We start from the raw sequence: 27,513 nt of genomic DNA, 5'->3' as shown, positions 1-27,513 counted from the left end.
CATGAGGTGCTGAAAATTATGTAATACAATCAGAAATTACTATGCTATATAAAACTATTGACTGTGGGAAAACTGAATTGATTATGCAATTTGCAATACTTAATAGGAGTGGGTGGTCCTTGTTGAGCTTGTTTAGCACCATTATTATTTCCGTGGCAACAGCAACTTCTCTGACTGGCGGATCTCTCTTCATAATTAATGATAGTGTAGTTCTTCACCTACAATTTGCCAGTTAAACAATTTCTTAAAAATGAAGCAAAAATCACATTGACTTGTGGCTTCTACAAAAGCATATATCATCACTTAACAACCTCTGAGCTCATGAAAAGGTTTATAAACTGTTACTAAAAATCTATTTCTCTGTGGCAAAAATTAATGGGATTTTTACATCCGAAAACATAGGTACCACCAAAAGTACCACCAGAAATGTTCACTGTTTCCAGCTTCGATTTAAACCAAAGATGGCCAACAATAGTTTAGAATTTTGGGTTGGCACCTAGTGTGGCCAAACTAATTCCCTAGTTCACTTCAAGATTCTGATGATTGGGGCCCTGATAATCAGCATGAATCCCTTTGAAGGGTTTTATAATAGTCTGCTTATCAGCACAAAACAGAGACCCAATCACATTTAATTTGTTTTCTTTTCTAAAGACAAGATGGTCTGAAACAAGAACATGAAAGGAAATTATCTGAACATCAGTAGTAGAGATATTAGCCCTGTAGAACAGTCCTGGAGAGAGACCAACATTATCAGCGTCCACTCCACTGTAGCCTGTGTTAAAGATGTAGTTTACTCCCAAAATTACAATTGTCATCATTTACTCACCCTCATGTTGTTCCAAATCCACATGACTTTTTAACTTCTGTGGAACACAGTGATATTCGGCAGAATGACAGCCTCAATCGCCATTCACATACACCAATCACGGAAAAAATGTACGTCAAACGGTTTTGGAACAATATGAAAGTAAATGATGACTTTAATTTTCAAGAGAACTATACCGTTAAAGGTCTGTTATTTTTAGTGAAGGTAAAGATAACTGGACACTATGTACATGCAACGTGATGAATCATCCTGTGACAGCAATGTTGCTTAAAATTGTTTTTGAAAGTTTTTTTTTAAATTTGTTTTTTTTTTTATAATGCTTACTGTTTCACTTTAAAAATAATAGCCATTATCAAGTGTGTACTGTGCAGTACTCAATAAGTAGTAAGTTAGTATTCGAGCCTGACCATAGCCAAAAAAATAAAATAGAATAAATCTCTTTAAAGAAATGTTCTGGGTTCAATGCCAGTTAAGCTCAATTGGCAGCATTTGTGGCATAATATTGATTACCAAAAAAATTTATTACGACTTGTCTCTCCTTTTGCTTAAAGGAAGTAAAAATATGGGTTCCAGTGAGGCACTTACAATGGAAACAAATGGGGCCAATCAGAAACGTTTAAATATTCATTGTTTACAAAAGTATAGCCACAAGCATAAACAATGTGAGTGTTAACATGATTTTAGTGTGATAAAATCGCTTAATAACCTTTTGTGTGTAAAGTTATGTCCAATTTTACAACTTTGTTGCCATGACAACATAATGCACTAAACCCTAAAAAAGCTGTAATAACGATGATTTAAACAACTCTAACAGCTCAAATAATACACAAGTTTTAATAGAGAAATTAATGTAAGTGCTTCTATAAAACTTTAGGCTTTGCCTTTCTGCCTTTAAACCCTCTGAAAATTGGCCCCATTCACTTCCATTGTAAGTGCATCACTGTAACTTCCATTTTTGCTTTTCTTAATGGAAAAGTGGGACGAGTCGAAATTATTTTTGGCAGTAATAAACATTATGCCACAAATGCTGCCGATTAAGCTTAACCCAAATATTCCTTACATTGCTCAGTTGTTTCTCCTCGAGTCAAAAGCAAAGAGATTAAATGGAGAGCACATGGAGATTTTAAGAGATTTAAGTCTCATGTTTCTCAGATTTGTAAAAAATTAATAAATAGATAAATAAAAATGACCCTAGTAATTTCACATGTGTCTCCTTTAAAGTTTTTAGAGTACGGTAGTCTGGAGATGTCAGCTGTCTCAAACTGTGTTCAGGTTTGCCAAGATACCAAAATGTGCACTTTTTTTTGCAGATTTAGAGGCCTGGGTAGCTCAGTGGTAAAAGATGCTGGCAACCACCCCTGGAGTTCACTAGTTCGCTAGTTAGAATCCCAGGGCATGCTGAGTGACTCCAGCCAGGTCTCCTAAGCAACCAAATTGGCCTGGTTGCTAGGGAGGGTAGAGTCCCATGGGGTAACCTCCTCATGGTCGCTATAATGTGGTTCGTTCTCGGTGGGGCATGTGGTGAGTTGAGCGCGGATGCCACGGTGGATGGCGTGAAGCCTCCACACGCGCTATGTCTCCGTGGCAACGCGCTCAACAAGCTATGTGATAAGATGCGCGGGTTGATGGTCTCAGAAGCAGAGGCAACTGCGATTCTGAGGCGAATCACTATGCGACCACGAGGACTTAAAAGCGCACTGGGAATTGGGCATTCCAAATTGGGTGAAAAAAGGGAAAAATCCACAAAAAAAAAAAAAAAAAAAAAAAAAAATCTGATTTTAATATGAACTTAATGATTTCTCATTAATTCTTCCAATACCAAGTTATCTGGGCAGCAATTCTCTCATTTGTGTTTGTTTTATATTTCCTAATGGATTTAAGCAGAAACTGTGACAAAAGTCAATATTGAAATGAAGCATAACTGATTAGTCTCCTGAGCTATGAAAGATCAACCACAGTGGAACAGAATTTTCCTCAGGGAGCTTTTAATGACGGCAATTAGTCCAATGTTTTTAGCCTTTTTTTTAAATTTTATTTATTTTTGTATTCCATTTCATACTTTAATTGACTATTCAAGATACATTTAGGGCCACATGCAGAGATGGTAAACTGGGGAAAGTCACTTTCTGAATGACAGAAACAGGGCTGTAAATGTCTGTCTTTCTGAGGCAGACACAGTGTCTCTCACTCACTGTCTGGGCTCTTAGAGTTTTGTGCTGAAAGTTATAAAAGAACAATCTGGAGTTTTTGCTCACTGATAGGTCATATGTTGGCGTTCGTCATGCTGTCATGGACTGTTACGTTAAATGTATTCTGTCTCTTCTATATCTCTTTATTGCAGTACAATAATAACCCAGTACTCTGTTTGAGTACTGTATGTGCAACTCTGAATCTCTGCTGGTCTGAAATTCTCACATCCTTTTTAAAACAATACTGGAACAGAACTTAAATACTCCCCTGGCCTGACCTGCCAGCACACTCTGCCCTAAACCCTAGTGAGATTCCTTCCCAGAAAGCAATTTTAGGCCTCATGGTCTAACAACAGCACACTTGAGCGGTCATTCTTCCCAGGCTTAATGCAGAAAGTCCACCTTGAAGCGAATCAGGCATCAGACGCTGGAGCTGTTATCCAGTACTCAACACAGTGCTCTGTTTACGTATGCAAGCATATGCCTCTATCCTGCTCAGCCGGAGGATCTGCTGGGCTTTGATCCACATTTACTGCTTAGAATCTCTAGAGACAATCTCATGGAAATATAAGCTGTTAGATCATCACTTTGAGTGCCTTTGAAAGGAACACAGTGGGGGAGACTCTGGACAAATGTTTATAGTGGCTGAACAATGGCTTTTTTAACTGATACATTTGTAAGCTGTCCTATAATGCTGAGAATTTGTTTTACAGTATGAGATGCTCACATCATGTGTGCACTTCAGATACATTTAGAATCGAATTATTGTAGAATGGCTTTACATTTTAATCATTAACCACGAGAGGCTGTGTATTTGTGATTTTACAACTGACGATGGCCCCTTAACCGTCATAAAATAACTAAAATGCAGTAGCAGCAATATAATAAAATCACAGGTGTGCTTATATTGGCTATTTTACAACAGGTTTGAACACATTCTTCTATTTTTTGTTGTTCTCAGACTTTTCGACCCTACTGTATGTTACTGAAACATAACATAACCTTAGAAAAACAGATTTTGTTATTTTGATGGTCCCTCATTCAAGTAGATAGGAGCTGTAATCACAAGACTGGAAATAGCTGCCCACCGAGTGAACTGGCTTTCAAAGGTTCTTTGACTGAACTGAATGATGTATAATACAATTGAAAAGATCTTGGTGTTGATTTTTTAAAGCTGGTGGCATCTGATGGTGTTCAGCAAAGCAGACCTGTGACTGTGGACATCGTGGTCATCGATGCGAATGACAACACACCCATCTTCTCTCAGGTGTCCTACAGTATGGAGGTCTTCACTAATATGCTGCCTGGAGAGACCGTCCTACAGGTAAAGAGAAACATAACATGCTGTTAAAACATGTTTACACGGCACTACAGCTGATAAATATCCACTTCATGCATGAGGAGCCATTTGTGAATCATTTATTCATAGTGAAGTATTTATCTAGAACTACAAATTTTATCTGAAGTGTGTAAAATGCACTCATTACTATGTTCGTTTTAATAACAAAGATCTAGTCTGATTATTGAATGTGATTCAACTATGTTTAGAAATAGCTCCGTTGAACCTTTTTTTTTTCTTCAGAAAAATAAATGAATAAATTATATAAATAAAAAATGCAGAGCAAAATGTCAACTAACTAAATACAAAAGATAGCGGGCAAAAAAAACACATCATCTGAATGGCTGGTTTCATTTGTTTGGCAATGTAGAACTGTGATGGAATGAAACTACATTGATCAGTTTCTGAATTGAACCAGGAATATTCCTTTAAACTGCAGATCTTAAAAAGTGAACTTTCTCTGTACCGTATTATGCTTCTAATTATGTCACTGCTTTCATGAAGTTGTTTAGTTCAGCTCTGTACACGCTATGCAGAGTTAAAGGTCAAGTGCTAAATTTGTTCAATGTTAAAATGCTTTCTTTTATGTTAAGTCATTTGTATCTCTCAGAAAAGCACTGCTGTTAGTTTGACTATCCTAACCAGCCCACAAAGATTATATTGCATTATATTACATTTTTGCCAAAGTATTTATGCAGTACAGGTGTGAAAGATTAAATAAAGAAAAATATGTACACTACAGTGGTAAAATTATGGTACACAGAGTGCGAATACTTGGGCCAAAATGATATAAATTGAATATAATGGGTGCAGGCAATGGCACATTCTCTTTCTCTGTAATAATGCTGGCTTCTTGTATGCTTTATTTTCACTCTCTGCTCATGTTCTGATCTCAGCCTGCATGTGTCTCATACTGTCACGACTGGGTCAGAATTCAAAGGAATATCAGACACATAAAGACCTTTAGTTTCTCTTTAAATAACAAGCTGCCCGGATCCTCCAGAAAATGAGGTCGGAGGGTCACAGCCGGGTCACCCCGGCCACTTGGCTGTGATTTATAAGCCATTTTTGCAGCCCTGGAGAGTATATGTGTGTGCGTGTGCATGTGTGTGTGTGTGTGTGTGTGTGTGTGTGTGTGTGTACATGTTTATGCTACATTGTGGGGACCAAATGTACCCACAAGGATAGTAAAACTGAGATCACCTACCTTGTGGGGCCCAGTCAGGGAAATGGCTTAGTAAACATACTAAACAATTTTTTTTAGAAAATGTAAAAACGCAAAAAGGTTTCTGTGAGGGTTAGGTTTAGGGGTAGGGTTAGGGGATAGAAATTATCATTAGATCTGTATAAAATCCATAAAATGCATGGAAGTCTATGGAAAGTCCCCTCAATCTTACAAAAAACAAGTTTGTGTGTGTGTGTGTGTGTGTGTGTGTGTGTGTTTGTGTGTTTTCGCTACCTCAGCACTCTAAGAAGCTAAAAAGCACCGCGGTATGGATCAGTGCTTCTCAAGCGCTCAGGTTGAGTTCTCTAAATAATGAGAGCCGCGGATGGAGTTGGAACTTGCTTATTAGCTAGACTTGAATGAATTACCCTTAGGGTATATTAATTGCCCCTGATGTCTCTGCTAAAGGCTGGAATTAACATGTACGGCTTGTGCTTTTAAAGATGTTAACATTCCACCTTAAGTGTTTACATATAAATGTGTTTCTTTGAACCCAATCAAAGTGTTTAGTCTTTGATCTATACCTCTGTGTTCAAGAATTTAAGCAGAATAATCAAATTATGCTGCTGTTAAACCTCATTAATACAGAGAGTTTAATCTGCATATTTATAAGGATGGATGGAGTTGCTGTTATGGTTGGTTTAAAATAATGAGTGTTGAGTTTAAAGAAAGAAATAGTTTAGCAAGTAGAACTAACACCTCATCTGTACATATTAGGAGAAAACACCATGGTAATAAAATGTACTGTGGTAGTTTCATGGTGTGCCCTGATGTAAATGGGCATCATGTCAAATATCTGACAAATTGATGTTTGTATTACAGAGCAGCTTGGCTACAGACAATGTAGAACAGTGCAAAATAAATCAAGAATGTGACAAAGTAAAATAATAATGTCTCATTGTATTCTCTCAGCTGACTGCTCAGGACGCTGATGCTGGTTTAAATGGACTGATCACATACTCTATCCTTGCTGGAGATCAGGGCGATTTCATCATCAATAACCGCACAGGTCGAATCACGTTAGCACCAGGGGTCACACTGGTCGTCGGTCATTCCTACGCACTTACCGTTAGAGCATCAGACAATGCTCCGGACCCAGAGAGGAGGTCAGAAATGACTTCATTCCATCAGCATTTGTCTTTGATATTTTACTTGCTCTGTTACACTCACATCAACAAACTGATATTTTCTCATTATTACCTCATTCCTGTACATGGATTTATTGATGAATGATCTTTCATTTGATATATGTGTAGGAGCTCCATAACTACGGTCTACATTGAAGTTCTCCCGCCCAACAATCAGAGTCCCCCACGATTTCCCCTGCAGACCTACAACCTGGAGATCAGTGAGGCCATGAGGATAGGAGCCATACTGCAAAACCTGCAGGTATACTGTATACTTGCCCCCTAACAGTAGTATGCTACATTCTTGCCACAGGACCTTATTACATGTTTCATGATCTCAATGCATGCATGTTTAATTTGCGAGTAGCATCCACATATCATCTTGGAAATTAAAACTGCTATTTTAATGTATTATTTTATCCATTATTGAGTAAAACTTTAAAAGGCTAATTTATATGCTACTTATTGGGCAAACAGGCTTTTTTAGTTCACCTAAACATTATTTTTTTTTTTATATATATTTTTGTTCTGCTAAGGTATTTGTTTAGTCATATTTCTCCTGTTCAAGCACATTCCTGTAATTCTTGGCCAAGGAGAACTTGGCTAAGAGCATCGATGGTTGGTTACTTATGGTTGGGTAATTATGGGTGTAGTTTGGACCTGACAGTCTTTATTTATTGATTTTCCTCTTTAAACTAATTTTAAAATAATGCCACGCATACTGTAAACACAGCTTTCATTCATCTAGGGTGCTTTAGTTTGTTCAGGAGAAAAAAGTTCAGCTTCTTTTATTGTATAAATAAGGCTTTAGATAGTTGTCGTGGTCATGGAAAAACCTAATTCTAAAAGGTCATGGAAAAGTTATGGAAATTTCTATGGTTAATATATCTTTCTCTCTAGTTGTACACTTCTCCAAACAATTGCATTGGCTAGAAATAGCTGTTTGTGAGTGCAATTGCTGCAAAATAATAATTCGGTTTTCAGTTGCCTAATCTAGTAATCATGAACGACTTTAAAGTAATGGAAATTGGGGCCTGGATAGCTCAGTGGTAAAATACGCTGGCTACCACCCCTGGAGTTCGCTAGTTCGCTAGTTCAAATCCCAGGGTATGCTGAGTGACTCCAGCCAGGTCTCTTAAGCAACCAAATTGGCCCGGTTGCTAGGGAGGGTAGAGTCACATGGGGTAACCTCCTCGTGGTCGCTATAATGTGGTTCGTTCTCGGTGGGGCGCATGGTGAATTGAGCGTGGTTGCCGCGGTGGATGGCGTGAAGCCTCCACACGCGCTATGTCTCCGTGGCAATGCGCTCAACAAGCCACGTGATAAGATGCGTGAGTTGACTGTCTCAGACGTGGAGGCAACTGCGATTCATCCTCCGCCACCCGGACTGAGGCAAATCACTAAATCACGAATTGGGCATTCCATATTGGGAGAAAAAAGGGGAAAAATCCCACAAAAAAAAAATAATAAAATAAAATAAAATAAAATAAAATAAAATAAAAAAATCAATTGTCTAAAGGCGTGGGAACCCTGGTCTTAACTATTGGCAGTGCAGTCAAATTATAAGTCAAGAAAATAATATAAATAAATCAATTAAAAATTTGTACAAAAAAATTGCGGTTCTGTTTTATACAGCATGTTTTGACAAATATAGGAGGCAATCCAGATATTCTGTGCATATAGATCATGTGCATGCTTTGTACAGTGCACATACTGTACTGTGCAATATACTATAGCAAAGGAAGCATGGTAGTACAATATGCTATATTCCATACATAACCACAAAAGAAGACATACAGAAATGGCTAAATCCAGATGTTGTATTTAAAAGCACAATGTAATCAATATCAACAGATATGCTGTCTTGCATGACAAGCCTGAACATTTTAGCAAAGGTGTAGTGTTCGAAAGTCTAATATGTCTTAAAATGTCAATGATTCTGCTTTTGTGCATCTTGACTTTGGCCTTTTCATTTGAGTGTGGTATAGTGTTATCCTACAATTGATTTTGTTACATTGATTTTATGTTTCACCAGCTAGTACTTGTCTGAACAACTGATGTAAATTGAGTGTGTATGGGTGTATTTCCACAGGCCACAGACCGTGAGTTAGATCCCATCACCTACCGAATAGAGAACGGCGACCCGCAGCAGGTCTTCAATCTCTCACGAACGTAAGTTTCATTAATAATAAAAACATGAATTATTTAAGAGCTTCAGTATGAGCATGTTAATGGTTTCAATATGTTTACCATGTTCCATCCATATTTTAGAAACAAGAACAAACTATCTTTATACTGTATCACTTACAAAACAAGTATCATTGTTGGTGGTTGAGGAGAGTCCCCTGTTCACTGTGTAAAGCTCTTTGAGTGTAGTGTCAGAAAAGCGCTATATAAATGTAACGTTCATTCATTCATCATTGTATTACCATGTTTTTAAACATTCAGACCTCATTGTACCTTGGAGTACCATTTAAATAAATGCCACAGAATATGAGTATGGTCAGTCAGTACCAAAAATTATGTCAAAGTGCCATGGCATTGCCATCTGATGTTGTCAATGTACCATGCTACTGTGACAGTACCTTTTTTATATTGGATCAAAAGCGTCTCTTATTAGTGGTGTTTAACTTCACCAGCTTTGTTTCAGGACTTCTGTAAGGCTGTCACTATGGATTATTGTGGCAATCGAGTAATCTAAAAAATTTTCTGACGATTAATCTAGTTATCAGAAAAATTATTTAATAACTCAGATTGCATAAAGTTGTCGAGGTGAAGTCATGTTTGGCTAAAATGCATTAATTATCCTAAGTTTTTATGTGTTTTACAATTGAATAACAACAACACAACAATTGTGCAAACAATATCTAAAGCCAACAGACACCCAAAGCAGATCTATAATATAAATAGACTGACAGAGATTGGCTTCTCCAGGTGTGCCCAACTTTTTAAATGCAACTAGTTCAACATGATCTACCAATTTTAGTTTAGGACCTAAATATGTGAAAACAGGCCATGGAAATAAAATATTTGATCTTTTCAGAAACAATGTCTGCCCACCAATCTTGTTTATTGAGGATAAGTTATATATGTGGTTAAACTATTTTATAGAGATTTAAAAGCCATTTTTGGGGGGTGGGGAATACAATATTCACAGTATTCACGTGAGATAAATTGTTTTCACTCTTGCAGATTGCAAAAGCTTGTCCCTTGCCACGAACCGTGTAAAAGGCCCTTAAGCATCTGGACATTCAGTTCCTTATTGAGTACTGTTGCATTGCTAAAGTGACTGTTGCTTTTTAGGTTCTGTATTGTTTTTCAAATCTAAAGTGAAGTGCTGTCCCACAGCTGACACCTCTTGTTGTTATGTGTTCGCACCCTCGTCTGTGGACTGCATCCCTTCCACCTTATTTTTGATTTGTCGATTCTGCAATTTTGTAAACAAGGAATTTTTTTAATCGAGTAATTGGATTAAATCAAGTAATCGTGACAGCTCTAGACATCTGCTTAGGTCAGCTTTAGAAGATGAATTCTCAATAAAAGAAGCATTACACACTGGTTGTCCTCCACTAGTGGTTTAGTTACCATAGCGAGAGCTTGTTCCTGATATGAGACCTATTAAGAGGCATCAAGTGTCCCTTACAAGGTGACATTGTTTCATAGTCACACAAATCTATGGACCAATATACCTGCTGTGACACCTCAGCTCCATGGGTTCGACCTTCAAGTGGTATCATTGGAGTTTAAATAAAACCTAAACATTGTTAGTGAGATCTGTGTAAAATGGACAGCTGTGCCTCGAGGCTGTTAATTCACATTAGCTGTGCCCACAGATTGTGGAGTTTCTCATGGGAGGTTCTAGAGGAGCAGGATGTGTTTGGAGGAACTGCGCTGAGAGTCAGAGTGTTGTTTGGCTTTGTGCCGTTGGCTGAATGGTGCATGTCAACTCTGATGACAGTTTGTGCCCTCCTCTTCTTCTCCATCCATCTCTGACTCTCTCTGCATGAAAACTGCCTGACTGGAGGCATATAAGACATACACAAACAGAGGGAGTTACAAAGATAAGCGAGAGAGAGTGAGAGACAGAAAATAAAAGATAATGAAGACCAGACTTGCCTCACCTGTCTTGTCTCATATGGTTTTATCTGGCCTTGTTTCATCTCTTTTCTTTGTGCCTCACCTTGCCTCTTATCATCTCATATGGTCTTCTATTGTCGGGTCTCACCTGGTCTTGTTTTTTTCTTCTCTTTGTGCCTCACCTCGTCTCTTTTCTTGTCATGTGGTCTGGTCTCCTCTGGTATTGTCGAACCTTAGCTGGTCTTATCTGGTCTTGTTTCTTTTGTTATCTTTGCCTCTCACCTTTTCTCATCATGTCTTGTCTCGTCTTGTGTCATGTGGTTTCGTCTGGTTTCATCTGGTGTTGTCTCACCTCATCTGGTCTCATATAGCCTTGTTTCATTTTTTCTCTTTGCGCCTCAACTCACCTCTTCTTATCTCATTTGGTATTGTCTCTACTGGTCACATCTGGTCTTGTCTCATCTTTTCTCTTTGCACCTCAACTCACCTCTTCTTAAATCATTTGGTATTGTCTCTACTGGTCACATCTGGTCTTGTCTCATTTGGTCTTGTCTCACCTCCGTTGGTCTCATCTTGTCTCTCCACACCTAATTCTCTTTTAGTTTCATCTGGTCTTGTCTTAACTCAACTGGTCTCATCTGGACTTGTTTCATCTTTTCTCTTTGCACCTCAACTCATCTCTTCTTAAATAATTTGGTATTGTCTCTACTGGTCACATCTGGTCTTGTCTCATTTGGTCTTTTTTCACCTCCGTTGGTCTCATCTTGTCTCTTCACACTTAATTTCCCTCTTTTTATCTGGTCTTGTCTCTTTTAGTGTCATCTGGTCTTGTCTTACCTCAGCTGGTCTTGTTTCATCTGGTTTCATCTGGTCTTGTCTCGCCTCATCTAGTTTTGTCTCATCTGCCCTTGTTTTGTCTTTTCTCTTTGCACCTCAACTCGCCTCTTCTTATATAATTTGGTATTGTCTCTACTGGTCTCATCTGATCTTGTCTCCTCTGGTCTTGTCTTGTTTCAGTTGGTCTCATCTCGTCTCTTCACACCTCATTTCCCTCTTCTCATCTGGTCTTATCTGGTCTTGACTCTGTTGGTCTCATCTGGTCTTGTCACATCTCAATCTGGTCTTGTTTTGCCTCTTCTCTTCACGCCTCACCTTACTGCTTATCATCTCATCAGGTCTTATCTGTTCTTTCCTTGTCTGGTCTCATCTCTTCGAGCCTCACCTCAACTCATTTGGCCTCATGTCCTCTCCTCTGTCTCTCTTTTATTGTCAGTAAATTTTAATATCATCAATAATGTTATTGAAAAGAATGGCAGCAGAAGGGTTTGTAAGGTGACAGCAGAAATAAAATTCACCTTTATTGATCCGTCTTACAAAAGATTTCCTTTCTGTTGAAGAAACGGCAGAAGATGTTAAAAAGGATATTCAAATTTAAGGACTGTGCCTTGAATGCCGTGTGGCCTGTTGAAGGTTTGTGAGCCTGAAAGAAAAGAGAATCCAACCATTGAAGTGTTTTATACGACTGATTCATAGGCTCTAAAGGACACGTTCAGTATCGCTTTTGTAGGGGTCAGCTAAGGAGGAAAATAACACACACACACACACACACACACACACACACACACACACACACACACACACACACACACTCACATACATACACATGTTTGTTTTATATCAAGGTGGGGACTTTCCATAGACTTCTATGGATTTTATACAGATCTAACAATAATTTATATGCCCTAAACCTACCCCTAAACTTAACCCTCACAGAATCCTTTTTTGCATTTTTACATTTAAAAATAAAAAAACATCGTTTAGTATGTATAATAAGCCATTTCCCTCGTGGGGACCGCTGGCTGGTCCCCACAATGTAGGTGATCTCAGGTTTTACTATCCTTGTGGATTTGGTCCCCACAATGGAGGTTAAACCTGTACACACACACACACACACACACACAAAAATGATCAAGCAGAACAGCAGCCTGTTCCTTCTGCTGTGTGTGACTGAAATGTTAAAAGGATCCGCCTGTCTTACAACGTCCTTCCCATACACACACACACACACACACACAGGCGTGTGAGCTCACTATAGGATAAACATGGTGATTTGCAGGAATCCTATTGGTCTAGAGTTGATAATGGTGTCCCTGTGGCTGTCGTTTCAGCATGGATGATCACAGATGCTGGTTTGTTAGTTGGTGAGGTGATATGTCAGATTCTAGGTCAATACTGGTTGTTTTTTTCTTGTTTTAAGTATAAACCTCACATATTTTTGCTAGATTTCTAAATAAATAAATAAATCTTATGTCATTTTGCTTCTTAAGTAAATGTATCTTGTTTTAAGAATGTTCATATATTTTTCTGAAAAACACCAAACCCATATGACTTACTTTCTTCAGTGGAACACACAAGTATATGTTAGGCAGAATTACCTCAGTCACCATTCAATTACATTGTATGTGGAAAAAGATGCAATGAAAGTGAATGGTGATTGAGATGAACATACTACCTAACATCTCCGCATCTCCAAACTACAGTGATGACAGAATTTTCATTTTTGGGTAAACTATCCTTTTAAAGGGACTTTCTATTGTGTGTGTTAATGGGTGTGTTTTGTGTCTGTTTAGTATAGGTCTTCTGCTGCTGGCCAAACCTCTGGATAGAGAGACTGCTGACCAGTATCGCCTTATTGTCACTGCATCCGACGGCCACCCAGGAGGGGTGAGACTCAGTACACTCCATAATATCACCACTCTCCTCTACACAACACTACTAACTAAAGTTGCTTTACAGCTGTTCTCATAAATGCAAAGAAAACAAAGAACAACTGCAAAAAGATAGAAAAGCAGTTCCTATTTAATTTTTTCCCTTTGCATGTTCATTAGTTTCAAAAATCTCCTCAAGGCTGTTTCTGTAATGAGACTAAATGCAAATTCAGTTTCTGTTTAAACGCACTCACCTTTTTAAAAGAATATTTACTTAGTTGGCCATTATCACCTCGTCTGCTCAATTGAGAGAACATTAACAAACAGAGAAATGTTGATGTGCTAAATAACTGCACATAGCTCATTTATCAAAAACAGGCTGATATCTTCTGGATATGTGGAGTTTTGCTGGAGTTTTGATCAAGACTATAAATCTGTGCCCTAAACAACTGCTTTGGAAAACACTCAGGGAATTTATTGTTATTATTATTATTATTATTAGTATCTGGACAATAATTAAGAGATAACAGATAGTTAAGGCAACAAAGATAATCAGTTCATTTCAATTTCAGGTCTTGTTCAAATGTCGTCCTGTGCAAACTGCTTAAAGCTGAAGTGTGTAATTTCTTTGATGTTAAAATGAATATGCATAGTATAAATAAGCCATTTGTACTGTAGATTGATTTCCCTGAAATGCAGCTTTAACTCAACGAATGGTGTTAATTTGGGTCGGGACGACTTGTTATTCCAACCAAATGAGGACGAGGGGTTGTTTGAAACAACTTTTTGAGTATACTATACTACTTTTGAGTATAACAATTTTTTTGTAGTTTTGTTTGGTAAAGCTAGTGGTGCAAAAGTTCCACACTTCAGCTTTAATTAATTTAATGAACCCGTCCTCTGCCTCTAAAAGCATCATAATGACATTTAATTAAATATTCACTACACACTGTTCCTGAGATGAAACAAGCTTTAATGCTAATGTCAGAAGAGACGTTTTCAGCTTGTATTTAGTTCAGTATTCGTGTTTGTGCCTCTCAACGCACACTGAATGACTCTCTGCAAATGTTGAACATGTTCATCACTATATTATCTAGTTCACCTGAAAATAATTTTTGCCAAATCAACAAATCCATCTCTGAATGCAAATTTCCCTTTCCAGAAGAATTTTCCTATATATATATATATATATATACATTTTTTTTTTCTGAATGAATGAATTTTTCATGCACATCTCCATCCCACTGAGATTTAAACTCTTCATGCTGATTTTGAATGATAGGTTGAATTAATATTCATCACCATGTGCTACTAAACTTTGAAGCTCCAGGAAGTAAATTGCTGATGATTTAATTAAGCCTCTGCAAATGTGTTGCTAGAATGTGGTAGTCAGAAACTAAATGGTGATCCTATTTTTTCAGTAGTCATTTGCAATATTTAAAAAGGCAACAAAAAGCAAAGATAATCAGACAGAGTGTATGTCAGAGTGAAGGGACGCCCGTAAAGTTTTGTAAGTTGATATACACAAGAAAGTCGTTTTTATCCAAATTATTTGCAAACCCTTTCATCTGAACATAACGTATTTAATTGTTGCATGTAATTTAGGCAAGTGCGACATGATCTTGGATCAACATCGTTTGTTTGTCCTCGAAGAGCATTCTTATCAAACAATCATGGCACAAATCTTGACCACAACCCTAATGTACACCTAAAATCAAAGCATCAGAGCGTTGTTAAAGCCCCTAACACCAGCCTTAAACGTAACACTAAAATGTGATTGGTTGATCGGAATGCTGTTTTCCAGGACCAACAAAGATGTGGATCCAATATCATATCATACTTGACTAAATCAAACTGGTTGTAATAACTTGAATACAACTGGTATCTAATTCATCTGTATTTGCAGACTTCCACTGCGACAGTCAGCATTGTCGTCACAGACGTTAATGACAACGACCCCACCTTTGACCTCACACTACCCAGAAACCTGACAGTGCAGGAGGAAGAGGCCAATGTGTTTGTTGGTCAAGTCAGAGTAAGTACCATAAAAAGTAAATAAAGGAACTTTTAGGGGGCCTGGGTAGCTCAGTGGTAAAAGATGCTGGCTACCACCCCTGGAGTTCGCTAGTTCGAATCCCAGGGCGTGCTGAGTGACTCCAGCCAGGTCTCCTAAGCAACCAAATTGGCCTGGTTGCTAGGGAGGGTAGAGTCACATGGGGTAACCTCCTTGTGGTCGCTATAATGTGGTACGTTCTCAGTGGAGCGTGTGGTGAGTTGAGCACGGATGCCGCAGTGGATGGCGTGAAGCCTCCCCACGCACTATGTCTCCGTGGCAATGCGCTCAACAAGCCACGTGATAAGATGCGCGGGTTGATGGTCTCAGATGCGGAGGCAACTGGGATTCATCCTCCGCCACCCGGATTGTGGCAAATCACTACCTGACCACGAGGACTTAAAAGCACACTGGGAATTGGGCATTCCAAATTGGGTGAAAAAGGGAAAAAAATAAATAAATAAAGGATCTTTTAATTTGGGTCACTTTCAGTTTACAAATGTATTAATCCCCTAGAGGCAATTAAAAGTATGGCTACATACCATTTGAAAGTTTAAAAAACGTAACTTTCCAGAAACTTTAGTCACTATAGTGTTTTTGTCATTATTTAAACAATTAGGCCTAAAACAGTACAACAACTAAACTCAGCAAAAAAGAAATGTCCTCTCACTTTCAACTGCTTTTATTGTCAGTAAACTTAACATGTGTAAATATTTGTATGAACATAAAAAGATTCAACAACTAAGACATTAACTGAACAAGTGGGGGGGGGGTTAAAATCAAAAGTAGCAGTAATTATCTGGTGTGACCACCAGCTGCGTTAACCAAGGCACTTGCAAGTTCCCGGACATTTCTGGGGGGAATGGCCCTAGCCCTCACCCTCTGATCCAACAGGTCCCAGACGTGCTCAATGGGATTGAGATCCGGGCTCTTCGCTGACCATGGCAGAACACTGACATTCCTGTCTTGCAGGAAATCACGCACAGAACAAGCAGTATGGCTGGTGGAATTGTCATGCTGGAGGGTCATGTCAGGATGAGCCTGCAGGAAGGGTACCACATGAGGGAGGAGGATGTCTTCCCTGTAACGCAAAGCGTTGAGATTGCCTGCAATGACAACAAGCTCAGTATGATGATGCTGTGACACACCGCCCAGAACATGACGGACCCTCCACCTCCAAATCGATCCCGCTCCAGAGTACAGGCCTCGGTGTAACGCTCATTCCTTCGATGATAACCGCAAGTCCGACAATCACCCCTGGGGAGACAAAACCATGACTCGTCAGTGAAGAGCACTTTTTGCCAATCCAGTCTAGTCCAGTGAATGTGGGTTTGTGCCCATAGGCGAAGTTGGTGCTGGTGATGTCTGGTAAGGACCTGCCTTACATTAGGCCTACAAACCCTCAGTCCAGCCTCTCTCAGCCCATTGCGGACAGTCTGAGCACTGATGGAGAGATTGTGTGTTCCTGGTGTAACTTGGGCAGTTGTTGTTGCCATCCTGTACCTGTCCCACAGGTGTGATATTCGGATGTACCGATCCTGTGCAGGTGTTGTTACACGTAGTCTGCCACTGCGAGGATGATCAGCCGTCCTTTCTGTCTCCCTGTAGCGCTGTCTTAGGTGTCTCACAGTATGGACGTTGCAATTGTAGGGCTTTACTGTTTGTTTAGATCAGTGTTACTATCAGAAATAATTGATAATTATTTCTTTAGTTATTAATTAATATTTAAATTAATTAATTGAATCTTAACTCATTAAAACCTCATATGGGGCTCCAGTAAATGTAGTGTGTTACCTTTAGGAGCGGGTTTGGTTATTAGCAATAATTAATAATTATCAAAGATAATTATTCATTATTAAAATCAATAGAACATTGATGAGAATCAATGTTAGCTTTTCTAATCCTTTAAATCAACAATTATCAAAGATAATTGTTAACTGTTAACATCGATGAAACATTAATTAAAATTAACACTAGCTTATTGATCATTCAAATTCAACAATCATCGAAGATAATTATCAATTATCAAAAATCTATAGAATATTAATAAGGATTAACATTGATGGGGCTCCACCCTGGAATCAGGGACTAATAACCAGATAGTATTATAGTCTCAATATTAGATTGTTTTCTTAGGAAAATCGACATCCAAAGAATAACAATTTTCGGGGAAAAAAAAAACAGTGAATGAAGGCTTGAATCCGAGCACTGACATCCCGTCAGCATGACACAGGTGTATGCAAAACAAACCAAAACACTTCTCTTTGTAATATAACAAAGTTTATTTATGCAGTAATATCTATTAATAATTAATACAATGCAGTCAATAAACTTCCGACTTACAACTACAAACTAAACAGTGATATGATTAGATATGGAAACTAAAATAATCCTATAACGCATAAGGTGTGGGTGTGAGAGTATGTGTGTGTATGTAAGGAGGGACGCACACAAAATGGCGGACGTGACTCTCGTGGAGAGTATGTCATGCGAGACTTGGGAATATGGCCGCGAATATGGGTAGAGAGAAACCAGTCAATGGAAGCTTAGGGACAAAGCTGAGCTTTATCACGAAGCTATCTACTAGCCAAAAATGTGTGCCAGAATGTTTGTGAGGGGTCGCGTGTGTGTGTGTGTGTGTGTGGTTATTACGAGAGAGAGAGAGAGAGAGAGAATTAAGTGACGGCCCCAAAGCTGATTTCGCGATCGTGGGAGAGAAACCGTAAACCCTCGTAAGCTCGTAAACCGTCCCGCGGTCTTTGATTCTTTAATGGATAAACTCAGTTTGCCGGTCTCACCCGCGATGGCGGAAATGCACAACAGCCCAGTGTGGTTGGACTACAATACAGCAAATCAAATTCGTGATAATTAATACCCTGAGTATTAATAATGAGCGGACATGGTGGTCCGTAAACTGTACAAGCAATAACATTGATACACAAGAATAACACACTATAATATTCTATCTCTGCCCAGACGTAAACCTCTTACTTGAATCGCAGGAGGATGCAGAATGTGTGTTCATCCGTCCTTTAACTCAGACTCGGTTCCTCAAGGCTTGGGTGATGACAGGAGGCCGTTTCCTCGCTCTGTCGGCGGGCGGTACGGCTGCTGATTCTCGGCGGGGTGGCGGAGAAATCAGCAATGTTGACTTGATTGAAGATGGAAGAGAAATCTTTTCTCTCTTCACTTCTGCAGGCAAACGGATGAAGATGCGGATTGCTCGCCGGTCTCCTTCGGATCCTTTAGAGTGTTCGGTGGAACACAGAGTAATCTCAACTCGTCCATTGAGATGGAGATTGTATGGCCACAGTTTCAAGTCAGATGTTACTTCCTTGTGCCACGAGGCTACACCTGAGAGCAGCGATGAGTGTAGTCTACACATGGCGAGCAAAGTTGCTGGAAGCAAATCCTGGAAGCATTTCAGAGGTATTTCTACTCCTGATGATGTCATGGTTGAGGGACGTTCTGTTGTGTGCCTCATCCAATAGGAGTTGAGAGTTCGATCCTTTAGTGAGCAAGGCTTCATTGGATTTGTAGTCTGTTTTGGACTCCCTTTGTTTGATTTTGGCGCGGTTTTTATCAGTAAGATTTATGACTTATGTGGGGGCCTGAGTTAGGTTTAACGACTGTGTTAGGCCTGCCTTTGTCTTCTGTCTGAATACATGAGGCCCAACACAATTTATTGCCCTGGCCACATCTGCAGTCCTCATGCCTCCATGCAGCATGTCTAAGGCACGTTCATGCAGATGAGCAGGGACCCTGGGCATCTTTCTTTTGGTGGAGTCAGTAGAAAGGCCTCTTTAGTGTCCTAAGTTTTTATAACTGTGACCTTAATTGCCTACCGTCTGTAAGCTGTTAGTGTCTTAACGACCGTTCCACAGGTGTATGTTCATTAATTGTTTATGGCTCATTGAACAAGCATGGAAAACATTGTTTAAACCCTTTACAATAAACATCTGTAAAGTTATTTGGATTTTTACAAAATGATCTTTAAAATACAGTGTCCTGAAAAAAGGACGTTTCTTTTTTTGCTGAGTTTATGAATATACACTGGCAGCCAACAGTTTGGAATAATGTACTGATTTTGCTCTTATGGAAAGAAATTGGTACTTTTATTCACCACAGTGGCATTCAACTGATCACAATGTATAGTCAGGACATTAATAACGTGAAAAATTACTATTACAATTTGGAAAAAAAATTCAGAACTTCTTAAAATACTTCAAAGAGTTCTCATCAAAAAATCCTCCACGTGCAGCAATGACAGCTTTGCAGATCCTTGGCATTCTAGCTGTCAGTTTGTCCAGATACTCAGGTGACATTTCACCCCATGCTTCCTGTAGCACTTGCCATAGATTTGGCTGTCTTGTCAGGCACTTCTCAACTTACAGTCTAGTTGATCCCACAAAAGCTCACTGGGGTTAAGATCCATAACACTCTTTTCCAATTATCTGTTGTCCAATGTTTGTGTTTCTTTGCCCACTTTTCATTTGATTTTCTGTTTCAAAAGTGGCTTTTTCTTTGAAATTCTTCCCAAAAGGCCTGCACCCCTGAGTGTTCTCTTTACAGTTGTACATGAAACTGGTGTTGAGCGGGTAGAATTCAATGAAGCTGTCAGCTCTGGACATGTGAGGCGTCTATTTCTCAAACTAAAGACTCTGATGTACTTATCCTCTTGTTTAGTCGTACATCTGGCCTTCCACATCTCTTTCTGTCCTTGTTAGAGCCAGTTGTCCTTTGTCTTAAAAGACTGTAATGTTCATCTTTGTAAGTTTATTTCCGGCTGCGCCACCAGCTGTAACTGCTACTTTCACACCTGTTGCAGCTTCACCTGTCATGCAGCCAGGGTTGGGGAGTAATGTAATACATGTAACGGGATTACGTATTTACAATATAAAATATAAGTAACTGTATTCCACTACATTTACAATTTAATTCATTGGTAATTAGAATACAGTTACATTCAAAAAGTATTTTGATTAATGAAGAGATTATTTTGCATTTTATTGTCATTTGTTTCATTTAATATTTAGTCCTTTCAGATGGAAAACATTTATACATATAAATGATGCGATCCAAAGTGCATTTGAACAGCGGTGAAACACTTTGTTATGATGAGTTACATTCATACGAGCAGACATAGAAGTAAGTTTGAAGTAAGTTTGGAGCAGAAGAAATAGAAATAAACCTTGTGTAAATTGTCAGCTTTACGCTAAGCTAAAATGCTATTTCTAGCCATTTTACATGCACATGTGACCAGGCACAATCAGATTTTTTTATCAAGAAAATTCATGTTGAATCATAATTTCTTTTTTTCAAGTAAGACCTTTGATATTTTTGTATTGTTTTCTAAAAATATCTAAAAATCCTTAAAATGAGATACATTTGATTGATCTTTTTTTAGAAACAACATTGCATAAGATATTAGGTATTTCAGAGAATGTATTTTTAACGTGTATTTTGTCTTACTGAGCTGGCAGAGTTTTTATAATCAAAACAAGTGAAAAAATGTACCAGTGCTGAAGATGTATTTAGAATATGTTAGTGACCTTGAGTAATCTAACAGAATATGTTACAAATAACATTTTACAGCATGTATTCTGTAATCTGTAGTGGAATACATTTCAAAAGTAACCCTCCCAACCATGCATGCAGCTCAGATCGGCAAACAGCACTATCTATTCTTACCCAATTAAGTCAACGTAAATTACAGTCATTAGTCATTTACAGTCTGTCCCCGATGACTGCCTCTGTTCTGCTCTGCAAAGCAGTGTACATTTTTAATTAGTGTGTTTGATTAATCATACTTTTATTGTTTAGAAAGATAATCAATGAAAGACATGACAGGCTTTCATTCACAATGCCATGTTGTCATTCGTTTTGGAATCATGCTTTTCTTTACCGCTCAGTTGTTATGCTGTGATGTCTTGACCAGTGAGTTTGGAGTTGATGTGATTAACAGGTGTGATGGCACGTGTTGGCCTATGTTCATGGTCGATATACGTGGAAATGTAGTGGCATTTGTTGCGTGTTGCAGTGTTTCTTATAGAATTATGCTATGAGTCACCCCTCTTGAAATATTTATTATATTAAATAAATAATAAATTAATATATATATACAGCTCTGGAAAAAACTTAAGAGACCACTGCAAAATTATCAGTTTCTCTGGAGTTACCAGGTATGTGTTTGAGTAAAATGAACATTGTTTTTTATTCTGTAAAGTAGTGACAACATTTATCTCAAATTCCAAATAAAAATATTGTCATTTAGAGCATTTATGTGCAGAAAATCACTACTGGTCAGATTAACCAAAAAAGATGCTGTGTTTTCAGACCTCAAATAATGCAAAGAAAACAAGTTCATATTCAATTTTAAACAACACAATATTGATGCTTTAATTTAGGAAGAGTTCAAAAATCAACATTTGGTGGAATAACCTTGATTTTCAATCACTGCTTTCATGCATCTTGGCGTGCTCTCTGCCAGTCTTTCACATTGCTGTTGGGTGACTTTATGCCACTCCTGGCACAAACATTCAAGAAGCTTGGCTTTGTTTGATGACTTGTAGCCATCCATCTTCCTCTTGATCACATTCCAGAGGTTTTCAATGGGGTTCAGGTCTGGAGATTGGGCTGGCCATGACTTGATCTGGTGCTCCTCCATCCACACCTTTGGGAATTATATATATACAGGTGCATCTCAATAAATTAGAATGTTGTGGAGAAGTTCATTTATTTCAGTAATTCAACTCAAATTGTGAAACCCGTGTATTAAATAAATTCAATGCACACAGACTGAAGTAGTTTAAGTCTTTGGTTCTTTTAATTGTGATGATTTTGGCTCACATTTAACAAAAACCCACCAATTCACTATCTCAAAAAATTAGAATATGGTGACATGCCAATCAGCTAATCAACTCAAAACACCTGCAAAGGTTTCCTGAGCCTTCAAAATGGTCTCTCAGTTTGGTTCACTAGGCTACACAATCATGGGGAAGACTGCTGATCTGACAGTTGTCCAGAAGACAATCATTGACACCCTTCACAAGGAGGGTAAGCCACAAACATTCATTGCCAAAGAAGCTGGCTGTTCACAGAGTGCTGTATCCAAGCATGTTAACAGAAAGTTGAGTGGAAGGAAAAAGTGTGGAAGAAAAAGATGCACAACCAACCAAGTGAACCGCAGCCTTATGATTGTCAAGCAAAATCGATTCAAGAATTTGGGTGAACTTCACAAGGAATGGACTGAGGCTGGGGTCAAGGCATCAAGAGCCACCACACACAGACATGTCAAGGAATTTGGCTACAGTTGTCGTATTCCTCTTGTTAAGCCACTCCTGAACCACAGACAACGTCAGAGGCATCTTACCTGGGCTAAGGAGAAGAAGAACTGGACTGTTGCCCAGTGGTCCAAAGTCCTCTTTTCAGATGAGAGCAAGTTTTGTATTTCATTTGGAAACCAAGGTCCTAGAGTCTGGAGGAAGGGTGGAGAAGCTCATAGCCCAAGTTGCTTGAAGTCCAGTGTTAAGTTTCCACAGTCTGTGATGATCTGGGGTGCAATGTCATCTGCTGGTGTTGGTCCATTGTGTTTTTTGAAAACCAAAGTCACTGCACCCGTTTACCAAGAAATTTTGGAGCACTTCATGCTTCCTTCTGCTGACCAGCTTTTTAAAGATGCTGATTTCATTTTCCAGCAGGATTTGGCACCTGCCCACACTGCCAAAAGCACCAAAAGTTGGTTAAATGACCATGGTGTTGGTGTGCTTGACTGGCCAGCAAACTCACCAGACCTGAACCCCATAGAGAATCTATGGGGTATTGTCAAGAGGAAAATGAGAAACAAGAGACCAAAAAATGCAGATGAGCTGAAGGCCACTGTCAAAGAAACCTGGGCTTCCATACCACCTCAGCAGTGCCACAAACTGATCACCTCCATGCCACGCCGAATTGAGGCAGTAATTAAAGCAAAAGGAGCCCCTACCAAGTATTGAGTACATATACAGTAAATGAACATACTTTCCAGAAGGCCAACAATTCACTAAAAATGTTTTTTTTTATTGGTCTTATGATGTATTCTAATTTTTTGAGATAGTGAATTGGTGGGTTTTTGTTAAATGTGAGCCAAAATCATCACAATTAAAAGAACCAAAGACTTAAACTACTTCAGTCTGTGTGCATTGAATTTATTTAATACACGGGTTTCACAATTTGAGTTGAATTACTGAAATAAATGAACTTCTCCACGACATTCTAATTTATTGAGATGCACCTGTATATATATATATATATATATATATATATATATATATATATATATATATATTTAATACTATTTTGGTAATAGATTTCAGTGCTATAAAGAATTTGTTTAAAGTTTCATGTTTTGATTTTTTTATGAGATTTTTAATATATTTAAACAAAACATTTAAAAGATTTTTTTTTTTTACGTTTTTAAAGTATCTTTAAATACATGGTGTCATATAAACAACTATTTTGTGAAATAAAGATAGTCTGTATCTCTTACATGCATCTCATTACATATCTTAAGTATATAAAACGGTTCTTGATTAATTTCAAATCTTAATTTTGGACATGAGTGAAAGTAAGTGTCAGATGTTAATTAACTGAGTAATTACTCAGGTCTGAGCTTGTGCCCTGTTCTCTACGTATGTTTTCACCCTCTCTCTTTTAATTTCATCATCCCCTCATCGCAGGGACATGTTCTGTGTAGTCTCCCATGTTCACGAAACACAAGTGCCTACCAAACGTTGAGTTCTCTCTCACTCAAATATACACACGGATCCCAGAGGAGATCACAACCACCTGGATTCTTCTTCTGCTGTGACAAACAAACAAGCATACTTGCATGGATACTTATTTCACACATAAGAAATCATACACCACACACAGACTCCAAACTAACAGTGTGTACTACAAAGCTCAAAACCCAAAGCCATTTAACCATGCAAAGCCCAAATTGGCTAAAAGCTGTTGTGCATGACATGCAGCAGATAAAAATTGCTTATTGCTGTTGTGCTTATTGCTTAATCACACAATCACTGCATTAAAGTGAGATAATTTTGTGTTATCAGATGGTTGTATCTTGCATTAAAGCATGTAATTGACCAAAGTATTTACGCTCTTGGTGTAAATGGAGACATAAAAACCAAAGAACTACATGAGTGAAATGAAAATGCCACACGGCAGCTGTTGAGAAACTCTCTTGGGGAGGTCACAATCCTGCAGGCTTGACTGTTCTGACTCGTGATGGCAAACAACACTGACATTAGGAAACAGTTTTTTATTTACACATTGTGTAGTGTTGTTTGTTTGTTTATTTATCATTCTTTTTACATATTCATTCCATTAGTTAATTATTGAGGCAAGCAGATGTCGTGTGAGCGTGCTGTAAGGATGTTTTGATGAGGACGGCTGGCGAGAGCGGCCATAGGCGTCACTTTGAATTCTCACTGCTCAGATGTGGCGGTAATTTCTCAGGGCTCAGACATGCTCCTTTCATTTCACTTATTTCCATTCGCCTGCATTTGGATTTTGTCCCTTCATCCCTTCATATTCCTCTCCTCTGTCGCTCATGTTGGTTACTCACTGTGTTTCTGTAATAACCCTCTCTCTCGCTCTCGCTCTCGCTCTCTCTGCCATCTGCATGTGTAATTACTTCAGGAAGGAATTATGGCAGGCACCTCTGAAACCGTTACAGCCTTGCACGGCTCCCCTTCTCACATACAAATGAGCCCTTCTAATCACACAGGAATTAGGATTAGTTAAACAATTATTTATTTCTTTCCCCTATAGAACAACCAGAGATTATTTGTGCTTTTTCTTTATTAATTTATTTCTACTCTCGCTTTATTCATTATGAAGGCTGTGCTGTGAGTGTCTAGAGTAAAAATTCAGTTTTCATGAAATCATTGGTCCTTAAAAACTCTGAACTTTTGAACCCAGATCCAAACAGCCTTTTGTAAATGGCCTTGTGGATGTTCGACACTACCTTGGCTTTGAGATACATTATCAGATCAACTTACAGTTTGCTCAGATATTTTAAAACAACCTTTTACAATGTAATAAATAGTGTAAGCAATGTATTAATCCAGAAGTCTAGTCTGTAGCTCATATCTGAAATGGCTAGACTGAAATGCCAACAATTTAATATCTTAGTTATTTAAAACATTAACATTCTGGCAGCTTATCCAACCCGAGCTTAAAACCTGAGAAAATCCTAATAATTTTAAATCTCATGTAAACACGTTTTTCTTGCATAGGTCTGTTGCCCCTGCCTCAGGGTGGTGAAATGTCATTCCAATCAAGCAGAAATGCTTAATATATCAATTAAAGTGTACGATCATGAGTGTGTCTCTGGTTTCAGGCCACTGATGCTGACGCCGGGCTCAATGGTGAGGTCCGGTACCGGCTGCTGTCCTTTGCATCTCTCTTCACCATAAACGCCACGGGCAGCATTTTCACGGCGGTGCCGTTGGACCGGGAGATGCGGAGCTGGTACAATCTGATCGTGGAGGTGTCTGATGGGGCAGTGGACCCCCGCAGGACCACCATCACACTGCTGGTGGAGGTAACCGACATCAATGACAACAGCCCAGTGTTTTCCCAGCCCACTTACACAGTGAACGTTCCAGAGAACACCCCAGCTGGAACCATCATTCTGAGACTGAGTGTAAGTGATCCGCTTGTGATTGACTCATCGATAACTCCAAGATGTTCTTAACATTCTGTTTGGTTATAGAGTTCTCTTTGGTCTGAATACTTCATGATTTGATGTTGCTGAGTGAGGTAAACTATTGAAAAGTATATAATAAAGTTAGTCACCATATTTGATTTGGGCACTGTATACAAAAGTTGATAATTGATTTGGTTTGGGAGTCAACTTAAAGGGTTAGTTCACCCAAAAATGGAAATCCTCTCATGATTTACTTAGCTTTAAGCCATCTCAGCTGTGTATGATTTTCCTTCTTCAACAGAACCGAAGTAAAGATTTTTATAAGCAGATTTCAGTTCGGTTTGTCCATACAATGCATGTAAATGGGTGCCATCAGGCTTCTGTCTGTTTGACGGTCCAAAAGGTCTATTTAGGCTGCATAAAAGTAATCCACATGACTTCAGTTGATCAATTAATTTGTTCTGAAGCAAATCGATAGGCTTGTGAAAAATAAATAAATCGATAATTAAAACTTTATTAGCTAAAAGAATTTTAATTTTTTGGTGAACTAACCCTAACCCTTTAAATTTTGGTCTGTTCATCACAGAAAGTCATTGTATCATTGTGTTAAATCAGGATTAAACCCAGTGTTAAAAGCCTAATAGTTGTCTCTGGGGTAACACCAAAAACATTACACACTTTATTTTAAAGCTTCTGCTTAAGAGCTTTTCATTGCTTCACGTTGCTTTACTTCTGAATTTTGCCTTTAACAGTAATGGCTGCAGATATTCCACACCAGCTGGTCTGCAGTTGACCTTAGCATCTAACCTGACTTTTGGAAGAAAAAAAAAATGGAATAGTGTGTTTTGTGTGTGTGGGCTGGTTTGGGTGGTTTACGAGGACATTTTTTTAGGTTAGGTTACAAACTGGTAATTACAAGGGTATTATGCTATAAATGTGGTTCCCATATTTCAAATTGCATAAAAACATATTAAACAATGTTTTTTTGAAAATTAAAAAATGCAGAAAGTTTTTTTGTGAGGGTTAGGGGATAGAATCTATAGTTCGTACAGTATAAAAATCATTATGTCTATGGAGAATCCTCATAAGGATAGCAGCACCAACGTGTGTGTGTGTGTGTGTGTGTGTGTTTATTTATGTGTCTGTGTGTCTTAACTGTGTTTGTGTCTGCTGGCCTGCCAGTAACTGACTACATTATGAATGTTTTTGTCTCTCTCGATAGTCTGGGGTGAAAGAAAGAGTGTCTGTATTTGTCTGTTTATTCCCGACGGGG

At 38.5% G+C, this 27,513-nt stretch overlaps 1 protein-coding gene across 1 annotated transcript in view; it reads left to right on the top strand.

Annotated features, from left to right (window-relative positions):
• Window positions 1-27,513, top strand: part of LOC127414423 (protocadherin-15-like) — a 254,255-nt gene that overhangs the window by 135,173 nt on the left and 91,569 nt on the right. Inside the window, exons 14-20 of the mRNA XM_051652444.1 lie at window positions 4,190-4,339; window positions 6,492-6,685; window positions 6,836-6,968; window positions 8,799-8,878; window positions 13,414-13,507; window positions 15,398-15,526; window positions 25,932-26,237. Coding sequence (XP_051508404.1) covers window positions 4,190-4,339; window positions 6,492-6,685; window positions 6,836-6,968; window positions 8,799-8,878; window positions 13,414-13,507; window positions 15,398-15,526; window positions 25,932-26,237 — 1,086 coding nt within the window. The remainder of the gene's footprint in view (window positions 1-4,189; window positions 4,340-6,491; window positions 6,686-6,835; window positions 6,969-8,798; window positions 8,879-13,413; window positions 13,508-15,397; window positions 15,527-25,931; window positions 26,238-27,513) is intronic.

Source organism: Myxocyprinus asiaticus, chromosome 23 (assembly GCF_019703515.2).
Source record: "Myxocyprinus asiaticus isolate MX2 ecotype Aquarium Trade chromosome 23, UBuf_Myxa_2, whole genome shotgun sequence".
In the NCBI taxonomy this organism is placed as follows: Eukaryota; Metazoa; Chordata; class Actinopteri; order Cypriniformes; family Catostomidae; genus Myxocyprinus; species Myxocyprinus asiaticus.
This window is presented reverse-complemented; position numbering and strand designations above follow the sequence as displayed.